This window comes from Dunckerocampus dactyliophorus, chromosome 2, assembly GCF_027744805.1.
Source record: "Dunckerocampus dactyliophorus isolate RoL2022-P2 chromosome 2, RoL_Ddac_1.1, whole genome shotgun sequence".
Taxonomy (NCBI): Eukaryota; Metazoa; Chordata; class Actinopteri; order Syngnathiformes; family Syngnathidae; genus Dunckerocampus; species Dunckerocampus dactyliophorus.
The window spans coordinates 16557994-16574925 of record NC_072820.1 but is presented as its reverse complement, the minus strand read 5'-3'; the positions used below and the strand labels follow the sequence as shown (position 1 = coordinate 16574925).

At 40.7% G+C, this 16932-nt stretch overlaps 1 protein-coding gene across 1 annotated transcript; it reads right to left on the bottom strand.

Annotated features, from left to right (window-relative positions):
- Nucleotides 1-5534: 5534 nt before the first annotated feature.
- Nucleotides 5535-16265, bottom strand: rb1cc1 (RB1-inducible coiled-coil 1). Its single transcript, XM_054763477.1, has 23 exons — nt 15940-16265; nt 15292-15412; nt 15077-15203; nt 14341-14511; nt 13904-14106; nt 13067-13472; nt 12806-12976; nt 12362-12546; nt 11496-11682; nt 11234-11315; nt 11082-11146; nt 10890-10993; nt 10611-10737; nt 8356-10082; nt 8085-8265; nt 7805-7913; nt 7451-7715; nt 7251-7302; nt 6597-6644; nt 6296-6354; nt 5980-6107; nt 5819-5889; nt 5535-5690 (listed from the first exon to the last, which is right to left on the bottom strand). Exons 2-23 carry the CDS (start codon nt 15360-15362, stop codon nt 5613-5615), a joined length of 4617 nt encoding a protein of 1538 aa, XP_054619452.1. The 5' UTR covers nt 15363-15412; nt 15940-16265; the 3' UTR covers nt 5535-5612.
- Nucleotides 16266-16932: the final 667 nt, after the last annotated feature.

The following is a 16932-nucleotide window of genomic DNA, read 5'->3' as shown; positions in this document are numbered from 1 at the left end:
TCAAAATTAATTCATTCATAAATGATCGCTGTTTCTTGGTAGACTATGGCCTATTATTCCGTATTGAAGTGGTACGTTTTTGGCTGCTTATTTTGTCCTTCCTCCTCAAACCCATTCTTAATTTTAGAATATATAAACAGGAGGCTAACTAGCTACTGTAGCTCGGTATATTGCTATGCTTAAAGCGGCAGCCGTCTCTTGCGTCATTTCAGAGATCCCATAGTCTGCGCCTAAGCATTGTGCAATGTGATGTAAACAAAGCTAGCAGTATTGTGTACGTCTATGTATGCCAGGTGCATGTCATACTGGCTATTCTCTATCTCAAGTCAAGTGACAAATGCCATAGTGAACATGGATGACAGGCTGATGTCAATCTTTTTTCTTTTTTTTTTTTTTTTTTTTTAAATGTCATGTGCGATCGACCCACATTACAGCACTTTCGAGATACTACAACAAGGAACTTTCCCAATGCTAACAGTGAGTTATTATGTCTTATTATTGCTTATCATGTCTACTATATTAGGGAATATGAGTATAAACGTGATTTTAGTGGTGTTATTTCACGTAAGGGCTCTAATCATGTCAAAAAATGTTTTAGAAGGTCATAAACAGGTTTTCTATGGTCTCATTACAAAAATATTCAAATTATTATTATTTAATGCTACTTTGCAGAAATTCACTTATGGCGGTCGGGTCTGGAACCAATTAAGCGCAATATATGAGCGACAACTGCACTACAATTCATGAATGCCTTTGAATGCGTCTTTTATATGTCTTATGTATGTATTTTAGTTATTTTTATGCTTGAAAATGCTTCATTTAGGCAAAAAATATAGAAAGATATTAAAACATGTAACATTTGCTTAAATAATAGGCCCTATTCAACCATGAAACAGCATGATTTATTAATTTATAGATTTTTGAAAAACTGTGTGGCCGAGAAATTCGAACCGCGAAGTGGCGAGTGACGACTGTATATCCTTGGCGGATGCTTTCACTTCTGTTTCAGTTTTGTATCGGTGTGTCATTCTAGAAGATGATGGCTGAAGTTTATGCCCAATGTTCTGACTTAAGATGAGTGCATTATGGGTGGCTGCTTTAGGCGTTTTTCTGTTTATGTAGCATGGTGATGTCAGATATAGCTAACCTGAAAACAGACAAAAATTGGAACTAGGCATTAAATACACCCTGCGATTGTACCATGTCACAGAGAGAGAAACTGTCTTCTTTCACAATGGCTAAAATGACAAAGAACCTCAACAGTTTTAGAGTTTTTGTCAGATCAGAAGAGCTTTTTCAGCCTCTGAGTGGAAAAGAGTTGCACAAATGTAGCATTGCAACTGGTCTAAAAATAAAACCTGGCAAAGTTGTTCTGATCCCTTATTGGTCCCATAGTTTGATTTCACATTTAGCATTTGCATTCCCCTCCGCATAAACATTTCATTCTTCCCCTTCCTGCAGCACAATGAGACTTGAGTGACTTTGGCAGCAGATTTTTGGATCGCTGCTCCCGAATCCACCAGTGTATGTTATCAGCAGGTAAACAAGCTTTCCAACAAAGCCATAATGGCGCGGCAAGCGGCATAAAGAGGCTCATCTCAAAAAGCTATACAAGCCATCAAAGCCGGTGTCATTTTGCTCGACACCGCACTGCAGCTGCAAAATGCGCGCCTGTTAAAAAAGAAGAGTTGAAATCGTCCGCCTATTTCGGGACACTTCACAACTATTTGTATTGATTATTGACTTGTCAGTGTAAACCGGCAGATTACAGAAATAAGACAACGCGCGTTAATGTTTTGCTTTGTTTTGCGGCGGGGAATCAAAAACGGTGTCACACGCTATATTAATGCGATTTGCACTACCAGCTATTTGAATAATTATTTCCTCAGTTCTGTCTATATTTGGAGGGATTACCCCTCGCTATTGATCTTAATGTGAAAAGATTTTGCCTACTTTAAAAGCTACACTTTTTCGCTCTCCAGATGCAATCTCGTTAGTCAAACTTTCCACACATTTGGGTACGGCTCACAAGCAAACCTACGCATGTTTTCCCCCCCCCCATTCGAGTTGAGCCTCAAAAGCTCTCCTTTCATGCTGCTAATTGGCCGTAAAACTGTGCCATCAGATGGTGACAACTTCCAATACAAAACCGATAAATGTGTTCAAATTTCAAATGTATGCAGATGTGTGTTACTAATAGCGATTATACTCGTCATGTGGATTGAGGTAAAAAAAAAAAAAAAAAATGTGCTAGTGTGCTCTCCTCATATTTCGTCGACATTTCATCACACATTTAATCTGGCCCTGTCTTAGATTTCCTACTCAACCTGTAGTCGAGGCAGAGCGGGACAATAGCGATGAGATTATGAAGCATGTCTGTTAAAGCATGTCTGTTTGATCATCATTGTGTTTAGGTGAAGTTCTCCACTTGACAGCAGATATACTGTATAACCTAATCTCTTCCTCTCACTTTTTTTTTTCTTAGGCATGAATGGGGCGGAAATGTGACAGCATTAAGTCTATTTCCTCCTTGCTTTGCACTTTCAGCCTTAATTCCCCTTGGCTCTTCTTCAACGCTCCATTTAGATTTCACCAGTATAAAATGTTACGTGAAGCCTTTCCCTATTTATTTTCATTTATCTGTCATTTGAAGTTCATGCATATATTTTCCTCGGCAAACAATGTTTGTTTATTTACAATGGCATCTATCTTAGCAGAGTGTCAGAGATATTGAGGGGGAATGAAATAAAAAAAAAAAAAACAACTTGTGTATTATCTGCAAAAGACGGATGATGCCAGCGACAAAAGGGCGAGATTTGAGACTGACATTCTTTGTGAATCATCTCTGACATCGTCTTGATATTTCACATTTACTCATCTAAACCTTCATTGAGCGTCTCCAGCCTGTGTTGACATGCGGAGAAAAGGCATTGTGATGTTCCTTTGGATTGCAGCCGGGGCCATTTAAAGCTGTATTCACCTTATATAATTATTTGTATAGGAGGGTAAAATTGTGCCTTTAAAAAAAGTTTGTTATTCTATAAGGAGGCATACAGTCAAAACATTCGGTACACTTGAAGCTAATGAAGTCAAATCACAAATGTATACAGTAAAATGTGGTTGTAGTTACAACATACTGACAACTCTTTACAATGTATTGTATATATTTCATGTAGCTAAATAAGGTACGTGAAATATTACAAACTAGTCTGTAAGCATGTTGCAATGCCTGAGCACTAAAGGAAGAGCACAGCAGCTTGAGAAAAATGAAGAAAAATATAGCTTTGACTTGGCCAAGCAAATTTCAGTTACTTTCAAGGCAAAATACATTGATTCACATTCTGGCGAAAACTTCACAAAATAGACGAGTTCGAATGATAATGATCGACTTATAACACAAATAGGACCGTACACAAGTGGGCAGTAACGCATTATTTCCGTGTCAGACCCATTCTGATGTGTTCAAATAATTAAGTGTGATTTTTAATTTTGCTTTCTTTTTTGCAGGGCTATTTTTTCTGTTATATGAAAGGATTCTCATGTTTTCTGGCCAGGAAATGTAGTTACAGCGCTCATTCTTGTGTCATAAGCATCCAATCATCGTTTGATATACAATAAGTGTAGTGATACTTATTTTATTACTAGAACTTACACTCAAATTAATATCTTAAATGATGCAAAAAAATTATCATGACTAATGAAATGGACATGTTTTTATTGGTAGTATATTTTTCAAGTAAACTAATGCCAAATGTTATGACAAATCCTAACTATTTTTTGTTAATATTAATCACACCTTTTAATAGTTCTTGCAACATGTACATTTTCTAATGTTGCCGTATTTATTGTTAATATTTGTACATATTTCCTGTTGAAATCAGTCACATCAGATTTTATTCATGCAAAAAGTCCCTACTACAAGTCCTGTTACTCTACTTTCTGCATTCCAAGTGCCAATTTAAAACTGGACGGCACTCAGGAGAGGTTGTCGAGTGTTTGCAGAGAGAAGTTTGACAGCCATTCAAAGGTTTCACTTTATGGCGGCGCCATACCAAGAGAGGCGCACATGGCAACGTGACATCCCATTCAGCCTAACGAGAGCGACTCCCAGCAACACTGAGCTCAGCAGGGGGTTGTAAACATTTACACTAAGAGCCTGTCCAGTGCACATGCTCGGTGCTTGCCAGCCACCTCGGTATCGAATGTTGTGTTGCATATTTTGTCATTCAGGCCTGTCCCGAAATTGTAGGAATCACACCATCAATTTATGAAGGAGCCATCCAAATGTGACAAGAGGCGTATGGTAAGCGGAGGAAATAGAGCTAAACATTGTTAAAACACCCCTAAGACCCACATGGTAAGAGAGCGCTCGGCGGCGAGCTGCGATGCACCCCGCTGTGAACTGGGAAAGTGATGTTGGTGGGCTTCCTTCTCCATGAGGGCCGCGGCGTTCTCGGGCCCCCATTTGAAGCCTTTTTGAAGTCTGTTGCCTGCAGCTGCGTGCCAACTCCAACGTTTCCTCAAAAGCTAAATTAAATGAATGCACTATAGTGTGCCGAATTCCCCTGACCATTATAAAAGCCTGATTAGAGCAATTAATTATTAGAGATGCCCTGAAAGTTACCAGTCATTATTTTTAAGAGAGGTTGTTGTATGAATGTATCCCAAATTAAAACCACCAGTCTTGTAATAATTTAGCAGACTTTATTTTGGGATCCATCCTTTATTGTTTCAAAACTCTATCTTTTACAATACAGTCATTTTTTATTATTACATGTGAGATTTTAATGGGTAATGTACAATGTAGTCGTATCATGAAACACGGTCACAAAGAGTTCCTTTCTACATGTCGATATTCTAGGAGAAGTATGTGCTGAAACATTGACATGGTCATCATGACAGCACCATCACTTCCCTTTTCAAATCAACAAAAACCTTTTTTTTTTTTTTTTTATGTTTTGTTTTTGTTTTCAAAGTGCATTTTGAGGATTGCAAAGGTGACTGTTGTCCCCCAGTCCGCTGTAATGTACATGTCAGTTATTCACAAGAGGGCCTTTACTGCTTCATGAGGAGCAAACAGCATTAACTACATTTTCCAACTACGACACTTATCTGGATAAGTAAAATCAAAGAAAACATATCAATATGCATGCCATGAACATACCTCCATAAACATTTACAATAATAAATGTACTGTATATATTTTTTTTTCATTTATCTTGATAATGACACAGTATTTTCCACAAAAGGACAAATGCCGATAATGCAAATTGTTTAACATCCAAATTTGTTCAGTTTTTACACGCAAGTCATATGGCTTAATGCCACACTGGATAGGGCAAGGCCCTAATTACGTTAATAGCATTTGGTCCGCAAAACCAAATTTTGGGTTTAAAAGAAAGCAAAAAAGTGGTAGCAGGTGAGTGTTTAAAATGAAAATTGCATGATGCTGACCTATAGTTGTCTTTTTTTTTTATTTTTTTTTTAAGTTCTTCCACTGAAATGTGATTTTCTTGGGGGGGGGGGGGATATATATATATATATATATATATATATATATATATATATATATATATATATATATATATATTTCTACACGTATGACTCGGATATTATACTTTTCTGTTCCATGGAACAGCTTTGACTCTGTAGAATTTGGTTCCTAAAGGAACCTTGAACCTGTTCTGGGCCTGGTAAGAGAACAAAGGAAGAGCTTTGTGAGGCAGAAAGCTCAAACTCAATACATATAAAATAATGTTATCAGTAGTTATCAGTATTTATTATCTTAAATATTGGCTGTTGTAATTAGATTAAATACCTTTTTAGCCTGGCAATACTCCTTCTCCATCACCTTTCCAAGAACCCACGGCCGCCTTGATGTCCCTGATGCTAAAAATCAAAAGATACTCTTTAAAACAAATAAGAAATTAAAAGAAATCCTTCTTCCTAATAGTACAGTGGTGATGGCCTAAGTCTAACCTGGTTTGAGGTCCAGGGCAGTGAGCGACTCTGAGTGCAGGAAGTAGAGTGTTGGGCCAACGGTGAAGAGGACGTAGTTGTCGTGTCTTTCATCCAGGATGATTAGAACCAGATCGCCTACCTGGAAACTGACGGATGAAAACAAAAAGGGCGTAAAGACCCACAGGCTTGTTAGCACCAAAGGATAATCATGCCATTAAGAGTATAATTACACTGCATCTACTGATGCTCTGAATTTTAGGTTCATCTTTTCTTTTTTTTTTTTTTGACGTGAGTTTTTTTGACATGTGAATTGTGAAGTGATTCATTCACTTACTCTCGGATGGCGATTTTGTCTGAGTGCCGTGAAGATACAGACGACATGCTCTGAGACATCTAAAAATAAAAAATAAAATGAGTTCAATGTCAAATGTATTATATAGACATGAGTTCCCTGATTAACTAACTGTTATTTTGTGATTTATGTACATTCAGTATAGGGCTATAACTGTATCAGTGCCTACATACCGTACAAGAAAGAATCCAAAAGGCTACAATTTCAAAGTAGGTTTTTTTACTCTTTGATGCTACTGCCACTTAGTGGAGCAGCTCTAGCATAGCAGAAATGATTGACTGACCAGTCTTTGACTGAGGCGCTTGTTCTCTTCCTCCTTCATATGTAAGGTCTGAAACAAATCATTGATCATTGATTAGTGCAGCTTCTTTAGACCAGGGGTTTTCAGAGTGTGGCAGAATTGAAGTCCTCTCAGAGAATATAATGCAGCTGGGGCCTACCCTCCACCCCTATTTTCTGGAGCATATTTTGTGGAGTCTCATCACAGGAACTAAAAATCAATTAATTTTGCCTTCAACATAATAAAAGTTAGCTTAGCAGGTTTGAAAATTATGTTTTTCTTTATTTTTCTCAAGCTGCTACACATCTCATCAATTCTTCTGGTGCTTCCCAGGGGAGGCCTTCCTCAAACTCTGAAAACCCCTGCTTTAGACTTATTTTTCCCCAAAGCAGTACAGTTATACTACAATTTTTAACATTTCTTGGGGTATCAACCACAGTAGTAAGGGTGGAGTTAGACACAATGCTGTCTATTGGTTGGCTAATAAGAGAATTGTCACTTCCATGTTGGCAGTGCTCCAGTATTGTCTTTTGTTTAGTGCTGCTATGTCACACTATTTACACTGGTATCAAAACCGTACCGTGGTGTGTTGTACTGAACTAAACCACATGGTGGAAGATTGGCTTATGCTACATACATGTGTGTGTTCGTAAATACCCTCTCAAGTAGAAGTATCCTCTGCTTTTCCTCTGACATCAGGACATTATCACTACACACACACACACACACACACACACACACACACACACACACACACACACGCAAAAGAAGGAGAGCAATTTAAGGATGCAGCAACCTGTACGCTAACTCTTCATGTCAATGTTAAAAAATGGTTGGTTTTAGGACATGATTCTTACTGGACTGTCACCATGCTAGCTTCCACTGCGGAGTCGACGTGCTCTTCATCCCTCGAGGCCGCCACAGAGGCCAGTCGTTCGGTGTCAGCCAGGAGCTCAGAGGCGCATGCGCCTGCTGCTTCGCCGATCTCTTGGGCTAAGGGGGTGCCAGTGAAGATGGCCGAGGAGACCAGAGTGGTGTTGCGCAAGCGGTTGAGCTCTTCTTCCAGGTGCTTCTTCTCCTGCATGACACTTGCTCGGTCCTCAGATAGAGTCTCTATCAGAGCTACAAAAAACAAAAACATACAATGAAGAATGAGGTAAAAGGAACAATGCACTAACAGCCTAAAGACCAAAAACATGCAAGTCTCTAACCTTTGTCCTTTTCCTGCTGTTGGGTGACATTCTGAAGCTTCTCTGTGAGTTCACTGATGACCTGCTCCTTCTTCAGCCTCTCACGAGTCAGAACTGTGTTGAAGTTAGTCTAAAGACGTACAAGAAGACTTAAGATGCAAAGAAAATACAAATAGGTAGGAAATGGGTATTCAAGCTTCCCATATGCATCATCAGTGAAAGCAAAACTGGAAGAAACCTTGCAAAGAGCCTAAACAAATGATAGAGGGATGGCTGGGTGAAGGGTCGACATCAAAAGTACCTGCTGTTCTGCAATCAGAGAGGTCTTGAGGTTCTGAATCTCCTCATTCTTCCTCCTCTCCAGGAGCTCCAGCTGGGTCTGCAGGGAGGCCCTCTCCTGCTGCAGTCGCTCTTGTAGTGCGGAGTCCAAAGAAAGAGGTGCATCTGTGCGACTCTCAGCGCACAGTGGCAACCCTGTGTCGCTGAAAAGCAGACGACAGGAGAATCATATCTTGTAGTCAGGATCAGCACGTGCACATGGTTGTTGTCTTGTTGTTTTTGTATACATTTACCTTGATGAGGCTGGCCTGTCATGAAACTCATCTTCAAGTTGTCTAATCCTATCTAACAGCCTCTTTTCGGTCTCATCCTTTTGTAGTTGCAGCTCTTGCTTGAGGTTCTGCAGCTGCTCTGCGTGGCTCCTGTCAGCATCCTGGGCTTGTTGCTGCAAGGAGGAGAGCTCGCTTTGCAACAGGGAAATCTCTTCTTCATGTCTGTCCACCAGCTCTGAGATGCAATTGTCCTTCTCAATCTTCAAGAGGCTCTTCAGCTTGGCTCGGTCCGTCTCATACTCCTCATTTTTCACCTGAAGCTCCTGTTTGACCTTTGTGAGCTCTTCGTTGAGGACTTGCACCTTGTTGGCTACCTGTGACCTCACAGCCTCGGCCTGCTGCATTTTGGTGTCCTCCAATAGGGCCCTCACCTCCTCTGCTTCTGTCTCTTTGTGTGCAATCTCTATCTCCAGTTTGCATCGCAGTTCTGCAAGCTCAGTAATATGAGCCTCCTGGTCTTTTATTTGGATGTCTTTTTCTTTTAGAGCCAAGTTATACTGTTCTGTTGTCTCGTTCAGCTTAGCCCTATTTTCAGCAGCAAGTTGTTCCAGAGCCTCCTGACGATCCTTAGCAAGGGTGTTGAGTTGTGCCAGATGTTCCTGCATCATTCTGTCCTCAAGCTCCTTCAAATGCACCTGCTCCACAGCCTCCAACTCCTGCCTGATCTTCTGCTGGCCGCGTTCGATCTCAAAATGCAGATTCTCAAGCTGCCTTTTCAGAGAGTCTCTGGAATCCAGGAGGGTCTCGAGCTCTGCGGTTTGATCGCACATTAGCTGTTCCGTCTTCTTGATCTTCTCTTTCAGGCTTCCCTCTGTGTCAAGCCACTGCGCCTTGTCGCTCTCCAGCTGAGTAAGTTCTTTCTCTTTGCGCTCCATCAGCCCTTCCAAATCCAGCATTGCTCGCTGCACATCTCGCACTATATTCTGGTGGTCTACGTTTTCCTCCGTTAGAGAGCGGATCTGCTTCTCAAAAGTTTGCTGAATGGCGACGATCTCGCTCTGATGCTCCTCTTTCAGCTCCAGTTTAAGCGTGTGGCAGACATCATCCACAATGTTGCAAACCTCTGTGCTCATACTCCTCAGGGCAAAGCCAAAGTCATTTTTTTCTTTCAAGACCTGACTTCGGAGGTGACACAGGTCATCCTTTACACACCTCAAATTGGAATGGGACTCCTCCGCAGCTGATCTATAGTTGTCAATAATTTGATGCAGAACCGTGATCCTGGAGTTTTCCCTCTCAAACGTTGTGGTGTCCTGCATGCGCTTGTTGTCGATGGCATTGATGACAGAAGAATACAAAGACTCCACCATCATTTCAGGGCTTGTGGGGTCACTGATGGGGTTCGGAGAAGTCAGGTTCTCTTCTATTACAAACTCATTGACGGCGGACATGAAATCAGACTCGGGGCTCTCTGCCAAGGAATCCAGGTCAAGGGAGCCGGGATGCAGGACGGGATCCATGTTGGGATGGCCGATGGTTTCAAAGTCAAATGTCTGTGCATCGATGCTGTCTGGAGAAAGGTCCTCTAAAGGGGCTGGGGCGGGAACGTGGAGTGGCTGACAGCTGGGTCCTTGAAGGCTGAGAGAGGTAGGGGCTTTGGAGTGCGTGGCTGTGGAGGGCCCAGGCGGACTTTCTGCAGACTGAGGCGTTAACATGGTTGACCTGTGCGAACTCTGACTACATGGCGCCTTGAAAGAAGAACATAAAGACAAATGGTAAGAGACTGCAAGTGAAATTTCAAAAATAACATCTCATACTGCTTTGATAAATTACTTTCTGGAGTTTCCATATTGAAGTTTAGGAGGACAATTTGACAATATATGAACATTTTGACATTTTAACTTACCTTCATTTATCAATGGAAGTTAATTAATCAAGCAGTTTCATTGATTACCAAAAAAACACCACAATCAAGTTCAGCATATCCTATGATGCTGAATGTAGGGGGTGTGCCCTACCTAGCCTTGCAGTAAGTAGCGTTCTATGTGCGTGGGGAGAGTACACAGTAGAAATTTACCATTATTTACATGAAATGTTATTTCTGTCCATATGGAGTATGTCATTCAACATTTATAAGGTAGTGTCATGACAGGATGTACAATTTAAGCAAACTTCCAAGTCCAGTGCGTCTACAATTCAGACACATTTGCTGGCTGGACAACTTTTCATTATGGAGCATTGTCAGTCAAGTCAAGCTGTGACTGAATTGCACTTACCCTTTGTTCACTTAGCAGGTCAGTTATAGTTTGAGACATTTCATCCAAACTCTGTGCAGCTTGGACCAGCCGATGTAACTTCTCCACATGCTGATTCAAGGGCTCAAAGTCACACATTGTCGGGACCCTACCAGAATTGAACACAAATTAACACCAAATTGGTAAAGCATATTATATTTACATTTATTTATTTATTATATTTATATTTTATAGAAAACCAAAATGTAAACTTGAGATACTATATTTGCTAACTCCTTTTTTTGGCAACTGGCAACTTACATTAGGAAAGGCTGCACTTCAACAGGACAACACGATTTCAAGTACTGCAAGTCGTCAAGGGAGATGTCTGGAAGTTCATCATCAAATCGCCTAGGTTTTCGTGTCTATGAACAAATTGAGACCAAACTTAATATAACATAGTTATGAAATATCCATTGAAAATGTTCTTGTACAAGAGAAATTAAGACTTACACAAAAGGATGTAGGAGGCCATGCGTCAAGACCTCGAAACAAGCGATTTCTGAGGAACGACTTTCCTGAAGAAGGTACAAGATGTTCAAGCCGAACTGATCTGTGGCATTAGAATGTTCTCAAGTAAGATATGACGCATTGTTTGGACTTACTGAAGAGTTTCCCAAATGTCTCCCTTTTGAACTTCTCCGCCTCGTACAGCTGTTTGCCATCTTTCACAAGCGCATAGGCCCACTGGAAAGACAACAATGAACAATTTATATACCAACAGGGCATTTTTGAATAAGGTAATAGAAATATTAGTAACACCTCTTTGTACGATACATTGTATGATACAATGCAGCTGCACATTACAACCACAATAATACACATTTGAGTCAAGATATCGGCCCAAAAATTCTGATGAGTACTGGCCTCTCTGTAGTGCCGCATAAACATCTTCCTCCTCACGACTTCCACCACCGCCAAGCAATACATCTGGGGCACAGTGTTGAGGGCCTCCACCACCCGCACCCGTTCCACCAGTTCCGTAAGGAGTCGAAACAGAGCCTGAAGCTTCTCACCATCCTGGTCTGCATGGAGCATCACGTAGCAGCACCATCTAACAACAAGATCAAGCAACAGTTGATTAAAAAATATCACGAAGCTGTTGATTAGAGCAGTGGTCCCCAACCTTTTTTGACCCACGGACCGGCTTGTGTTCCCACAAATCTCCCACGGACCGGGGTGTGGGGGGGTTGTCGCACATTATAGCGATCTAATTTATGTTATTTATTATGTATTGTGTAAAACTAAGAGATGAATAACATCAAGTTAAAGCACAAAATGAATGGCGACCCACCATCCACCAGTTCAAGTTCCAGCCAAGTTTTTCCAGAGAGAGATTATTACATCGCTGTTTGACGTGTGTGGTAAAAGGCAGTGCGCTAGCATGAATTAACTTGAGACAAATGTGCACATTAGCACTCAATAAGTCATTAAAACTTACCTTTATGCATTCCCACATAGTATCAGCATTTGACACCAAATGTGAGGTGAAAGAAAAATGGTAAAAATACAGTAGTAGTCTATCTGTGCGGCATGAGATAAAGTTAGCACACGCACAATAGACATGCGTCAAGTGAGACGGATGTAACAGAGAGAGTCCGGCCACTTTTCAAAATAAAACATTAAAAAATGAAATAATGGAAATTATTTTTCTTTTTTCAAATGGCCCACGGCCTGGGGTTTGAGGACCACTGGATTAGAGCATGTAAAACATGAGGGCGGCTTTGGGTTACTTGAGTCGGACTTGGAGATTGTTTGCAAGTTCTTGTTTGGCAGTGGTGCACTTCTTTTTGATGTCCAATAGCTTCCTGTGGTTGTTCAGCATGATCATCAGCTGGTTGGTGTGACTCAGACACAAGTCAGGCAGAACAGATGTATCCTTCAGGTTTTCAGCACGCTTCTGATTGGCTAAAAATCCCTGTGAGAGATACATAAAAAATATGTGGAGACAATTGGATTAAGTTTATCCATCCATCCATTTTCCTCTGCTCATTTGAGTTGCGGGCAAAGTGCAATTGAAGCTAAAAATGAAACATACAGTGCTACCTCATGGATAGTGTTAGAAGCTCCACTGTATTTGTATTTCATTTTATGTGGGGGGGAAAAATAAAAAGGCCTAGTGGGTAGTGCCAGCCACAGTGCTGCTAAGGAATTAAATAGTTATCGAGTCTGAATACCTGAGCAAGTTCCTTTTGTTCATTGACCAGCTTCTTGCAGCTGGCGATCATCTGGTCGAGCGCATACAACCTGTCCTCCAGCCCTTTGATAGCTTTCATGTTTTGATTATCAAGTTTGCCTATTGTGTCGCGACAGTCTCCTAGGAAAGGTTGAATGATCCGTGGGTCAAGCTGTGGGGCAAAAAAATAAAATATATTTTAGCGCATTAATTTTATACACCACAAATTTACAAAGACTTAAAACAGTAAAGAGAGACACACCCTATTGATGGACTCAAAGCATTTTCTAACAACTGACTCCACGTCATTGGGTCGATCCTGCACGTTGATCCAGTCTAAGAGCGTGACATTGAATTGGGACGTATTTCCAAGCTCTGGGGTGTCTTCATCTAGCAGAGCAGCTCTCAGTCCACCGCTGTCCATCATTGGATTTCTGTCCTGGTCACTAGCCCCTTGACACTTCTCCGACAAGCTCAAACCTGGTACCTTGTGGGCCCTCTGAACATCCGCGGCGCACAGCACGGACTCTGTCGATTTTTGTTCTTCCGTCGCATCTGAATCTTTATCTGACGTGGAGGCTGACTTCTTTATGTTCTCTCTGTGACTTTGTTTTGTCAAGCATTCCAGCAGGGGTATCCTGGCCATCACAGCGACTGCTGTCCCCAACCTACAATAAGTAAAGGCAATAAATACACAAACGGTACTAAACAGGCAACACTTTGTATCATAAATTCCAGTGTTTCCCATAGGACTGCAATGTCTGTGGCGTTGGGTTTCCGGGCGGGGGGGGCATCCTCTAATTTGCATAATTGTCCATGATGCAAAACTCCGGCCAGAGTGGAGATTTTAAAAAATTCAGCGTTTGTGTATGGATGGGTAAAACAAAGATTTTTGGTTTGTGTCATTAAAAATGTGCAATATTATCTCAAACCTTATTTAACAACAGAACGAAGTTATTGACTTATGGATGTTAGTTTCATTTCGTGCAACCTTAGATGTGCATGCGTTCACCTTATGACAAGCACAAGCAATAAAAAAAAAGAAATAAATGGAAAACAATATGGGAAACACTGCATTCACAACTACGTCGACACTTACTTTGTCAGTTTGAACTTAATTTCTTCCAGGTCGTGCTGATATGTAGCGTATGCAGTGTCAAATTTCATGAGCAGCTTCTGATAAGACAGAGTGTAGTCATCCAGGTTCGCCATGATGGCGGCCCAGCCTTGGTGCTGGAGGTGTTCATCATGAACCAAACGTTCACAGAACGAGCTAAGTTTGTTGGCAACTTCAAACATTTCCTGTGCACATCAGATTGAACACAACAAAGTCAGGATGATAGTGTCATTACTTGGACAACTGTTGAAAGACTAATTTTCTTGTACAAAACTCAAAGCTACAAAAACATGGTTTTAGATGACCACAACATATCCCAGGGGGCATCTTCCATGTGTTTATGTTAATTAAGTTTAACAGCCCAAACGCATTATTCTTTAAAATGTGTTCGACAAGCATATTTCTGTAAGCATAAATACCAGAGCAAGTTGTGTTCGAGAGGCAACGGTGTGAAAGACGGCTGGCATCAGGAGCGACTCTTCCACCTTCACCTGAATCTCACTCTCAATGGAGAAGGTGGTTTTGGGGATTGTGGGATCCCGGTCAGACAAGATCATCTCTTTGTTGAAGAGGAATATGGGGTTTGTTTCCTAGAGCGAGAAATTAAACCTTAGAAAAAGTATCAAAGTAAAATATAGAAGAAGTATAGTAGTATAAAGTAAAATATTAAAGTGTTAATGTTAAAATGTGCTGGTTGGTGTGACTCAAGCCCCCTAATGTGCAAGAGTAACTTTTCAATGATGTTCTAAGAGTAATATTTGTTTTCAACGCTCTAACTACGAAAATATTTCATTTATAAATAAGGAGTCCTACTTCACGGAAATTCACGGTTGGGTCTAGAACCAATAACTGCAGTAAACGAGGGATTACTGTATAAGTAAAAAGTGGATAAAGTGTACGATAGTGCCTCTTGGACACATACAATCTTGTCAGAGACAGGCGTGGTCAAATACAGCTCGTGAACATTAAAGCTACAGACAAAAGTAGGGCTTACTAAAAGCACTTTCAACTGTCTAAATTCCTACATCAAGGCTCGATTTTGACCAACAAAAAACTGTTTTTCCGAGGAGGAAAAAATGTTTCTGAATTCAAACTCATGGGTAACATACAACAATATATTTTTCAGATAGCTGACATGAAAATAAAAGTACTTACAGTGCCAGCACTGTAGCTGCAGACTCGCCTCTCCGCAGCCATACATTCCCCTCCATTGACAACAAGGACTTGATGTTGAATGGCAATCTTATATTTCGCTTGGATGGCATGTTTAAGCTCCAGTACACTGAAACAAAAGCATAGAGACATGTTATATCTACACAGCCAGAGGACAAAATAGTTTCTCAGGGTGGTTACAAAGTGGGCTCTCTTACCTTTGGACAGCGAGATCAGTGTCAAATGTCAGCGTGCTGCCATTGTTAACCTGGAACACATACAACTTCATGTTGCCACTGTTCTCTGACTGTGTCGCTCATTTAGTCTTTCAACTCCACCCTGCAAAGAGCAAGCACACACAACATCAATCGCAAAATCTTAAACACAACATTTTACAGTTAGGACCTTTGATCCTTACATGAAACTAGACTTGTTTGTAACACTGCAAAAAAAATTATGTACATAGTATGCTGGCCCGGTGTGGAAAATCTATTTACTTAGTTAACTACCAACGACAGAATTCAACACAGCAAATGCTGCTGCCAGACGTAGTGCAGTTGGCTTGCAAGTAACCAGCGGATCTCCATCTAAATGTGTAAAAAAACAAGTAACCGGTGTCATTAAAGTTGAGTAATTGTCAGAAACGGGTCAACTGGAAGCTGCTAGCAAGCTAAGCAGTCTGTAATGATACACCGCTAACTGCGCTAAGTAGCCATTAGCCTCCACAGCTGTCATGCTAGCGCTAGAACGCTACCGTCGATTATTTAGAAATGTATTCACAGTGTCTGACATCAGCAGTCTATAGATGTATTGGCTTGTATGTGATTCCACATGTCAAAATAATAGCGCTTAATCGACAGGCTTACCTCACTTTATCCGCATATCCCTGTTCTTGCTGTCCACCTTACCTAAGGCGAGTGGGCTAGCTACCAAGCTAGCAAAAAAGCTAGCTAGCTAAGCTGTATTGGTTTGGCATACATAGAGCTACCTTAGCAACACTAGCTAGACTTGGCTAGCCTTGGATTAATGACAGTCAATACATTAATTATTAACGACATTGCTGCTTTTAAATAGGGTTAATCTCCTAGCATCCACGCCGGGGTGGCGTAGCAAAAGGGTTGTTGTTTAAAGCGAGGAGCTAACTACGCTAACACCCGCTCGGTCTGTTTTGTTGTTGTCATCTTCTGTGGGTGATACGTAAACGATCAGCTCTTTGAAGCCAATTTTCCACATTGTCACAAGATGTCTTATATTAGTAGCAGTTTTTATATTGTACATTTACACTTGTATTTATAATTGACTTCCATTAAATTAAAAGCAACATTTAATAAGAGCGTTAATAAAATGGCTACAGTATACATGTATGCCCTGACGAATGTTCCCAAATTTTTCTACTCTTTTAATTTTATCATTTCAACAACAGGAAATCCGATTGACACAATGCAAATGCAAAAGTGTTAACGAGTAGGAAAAAACATAACGTTCAAAAAGTTTGATCTTGAAAAATGTATGGAAAGCCACATCGGAGCATGCATACGTCATTGTCACTTTCTAGGTGCATTGTGGGAAAATAACGTCATCAAGTGTTTTGCTGCAACATGAGAAGGGGTGTGGTCAAAGTGTCCTGCAGTGAGCCTGAATGGATGCGCTTTCTGCTGCAGGAAACAACATTTATTTTAGGAATGTTGGCGCACCATTCCAATGGAAACTGGAAGCACATAGTTGTTTCATTATTTTTTATTTCGTAATTCATTCTGTATTTTATGTATTTTTATGTTTAAACTGACAATTTAAGAAATGCACACCCTGCCCTCAAAACATGGAGCATTATATCCCCTTTCAAAAAATACATGTATCAA

Coding starts and splice junctions, on each gene's coding strand:
- rb1cc1 (XM_054763477.1), bottom strand. CDS start 15,362: ATGAAGTTGTATGTGTTCCAGGTTAACAATGGCAGCACGCTGACATTT. Junction 7,914..8,084: donor CTCTGATTGCAGAACAGCAG/GTACTTTTGATG, acceptor GTACGTCTTTAG/ACTAACTTCAACACAGTTCT. Junction 6,645..7,250: donor GGATACTTCTACTTGAGAGG/GTATTTACGAAC, acceptor GATTTGTTTCAG/ACCTTACATATGAAGGAGGA.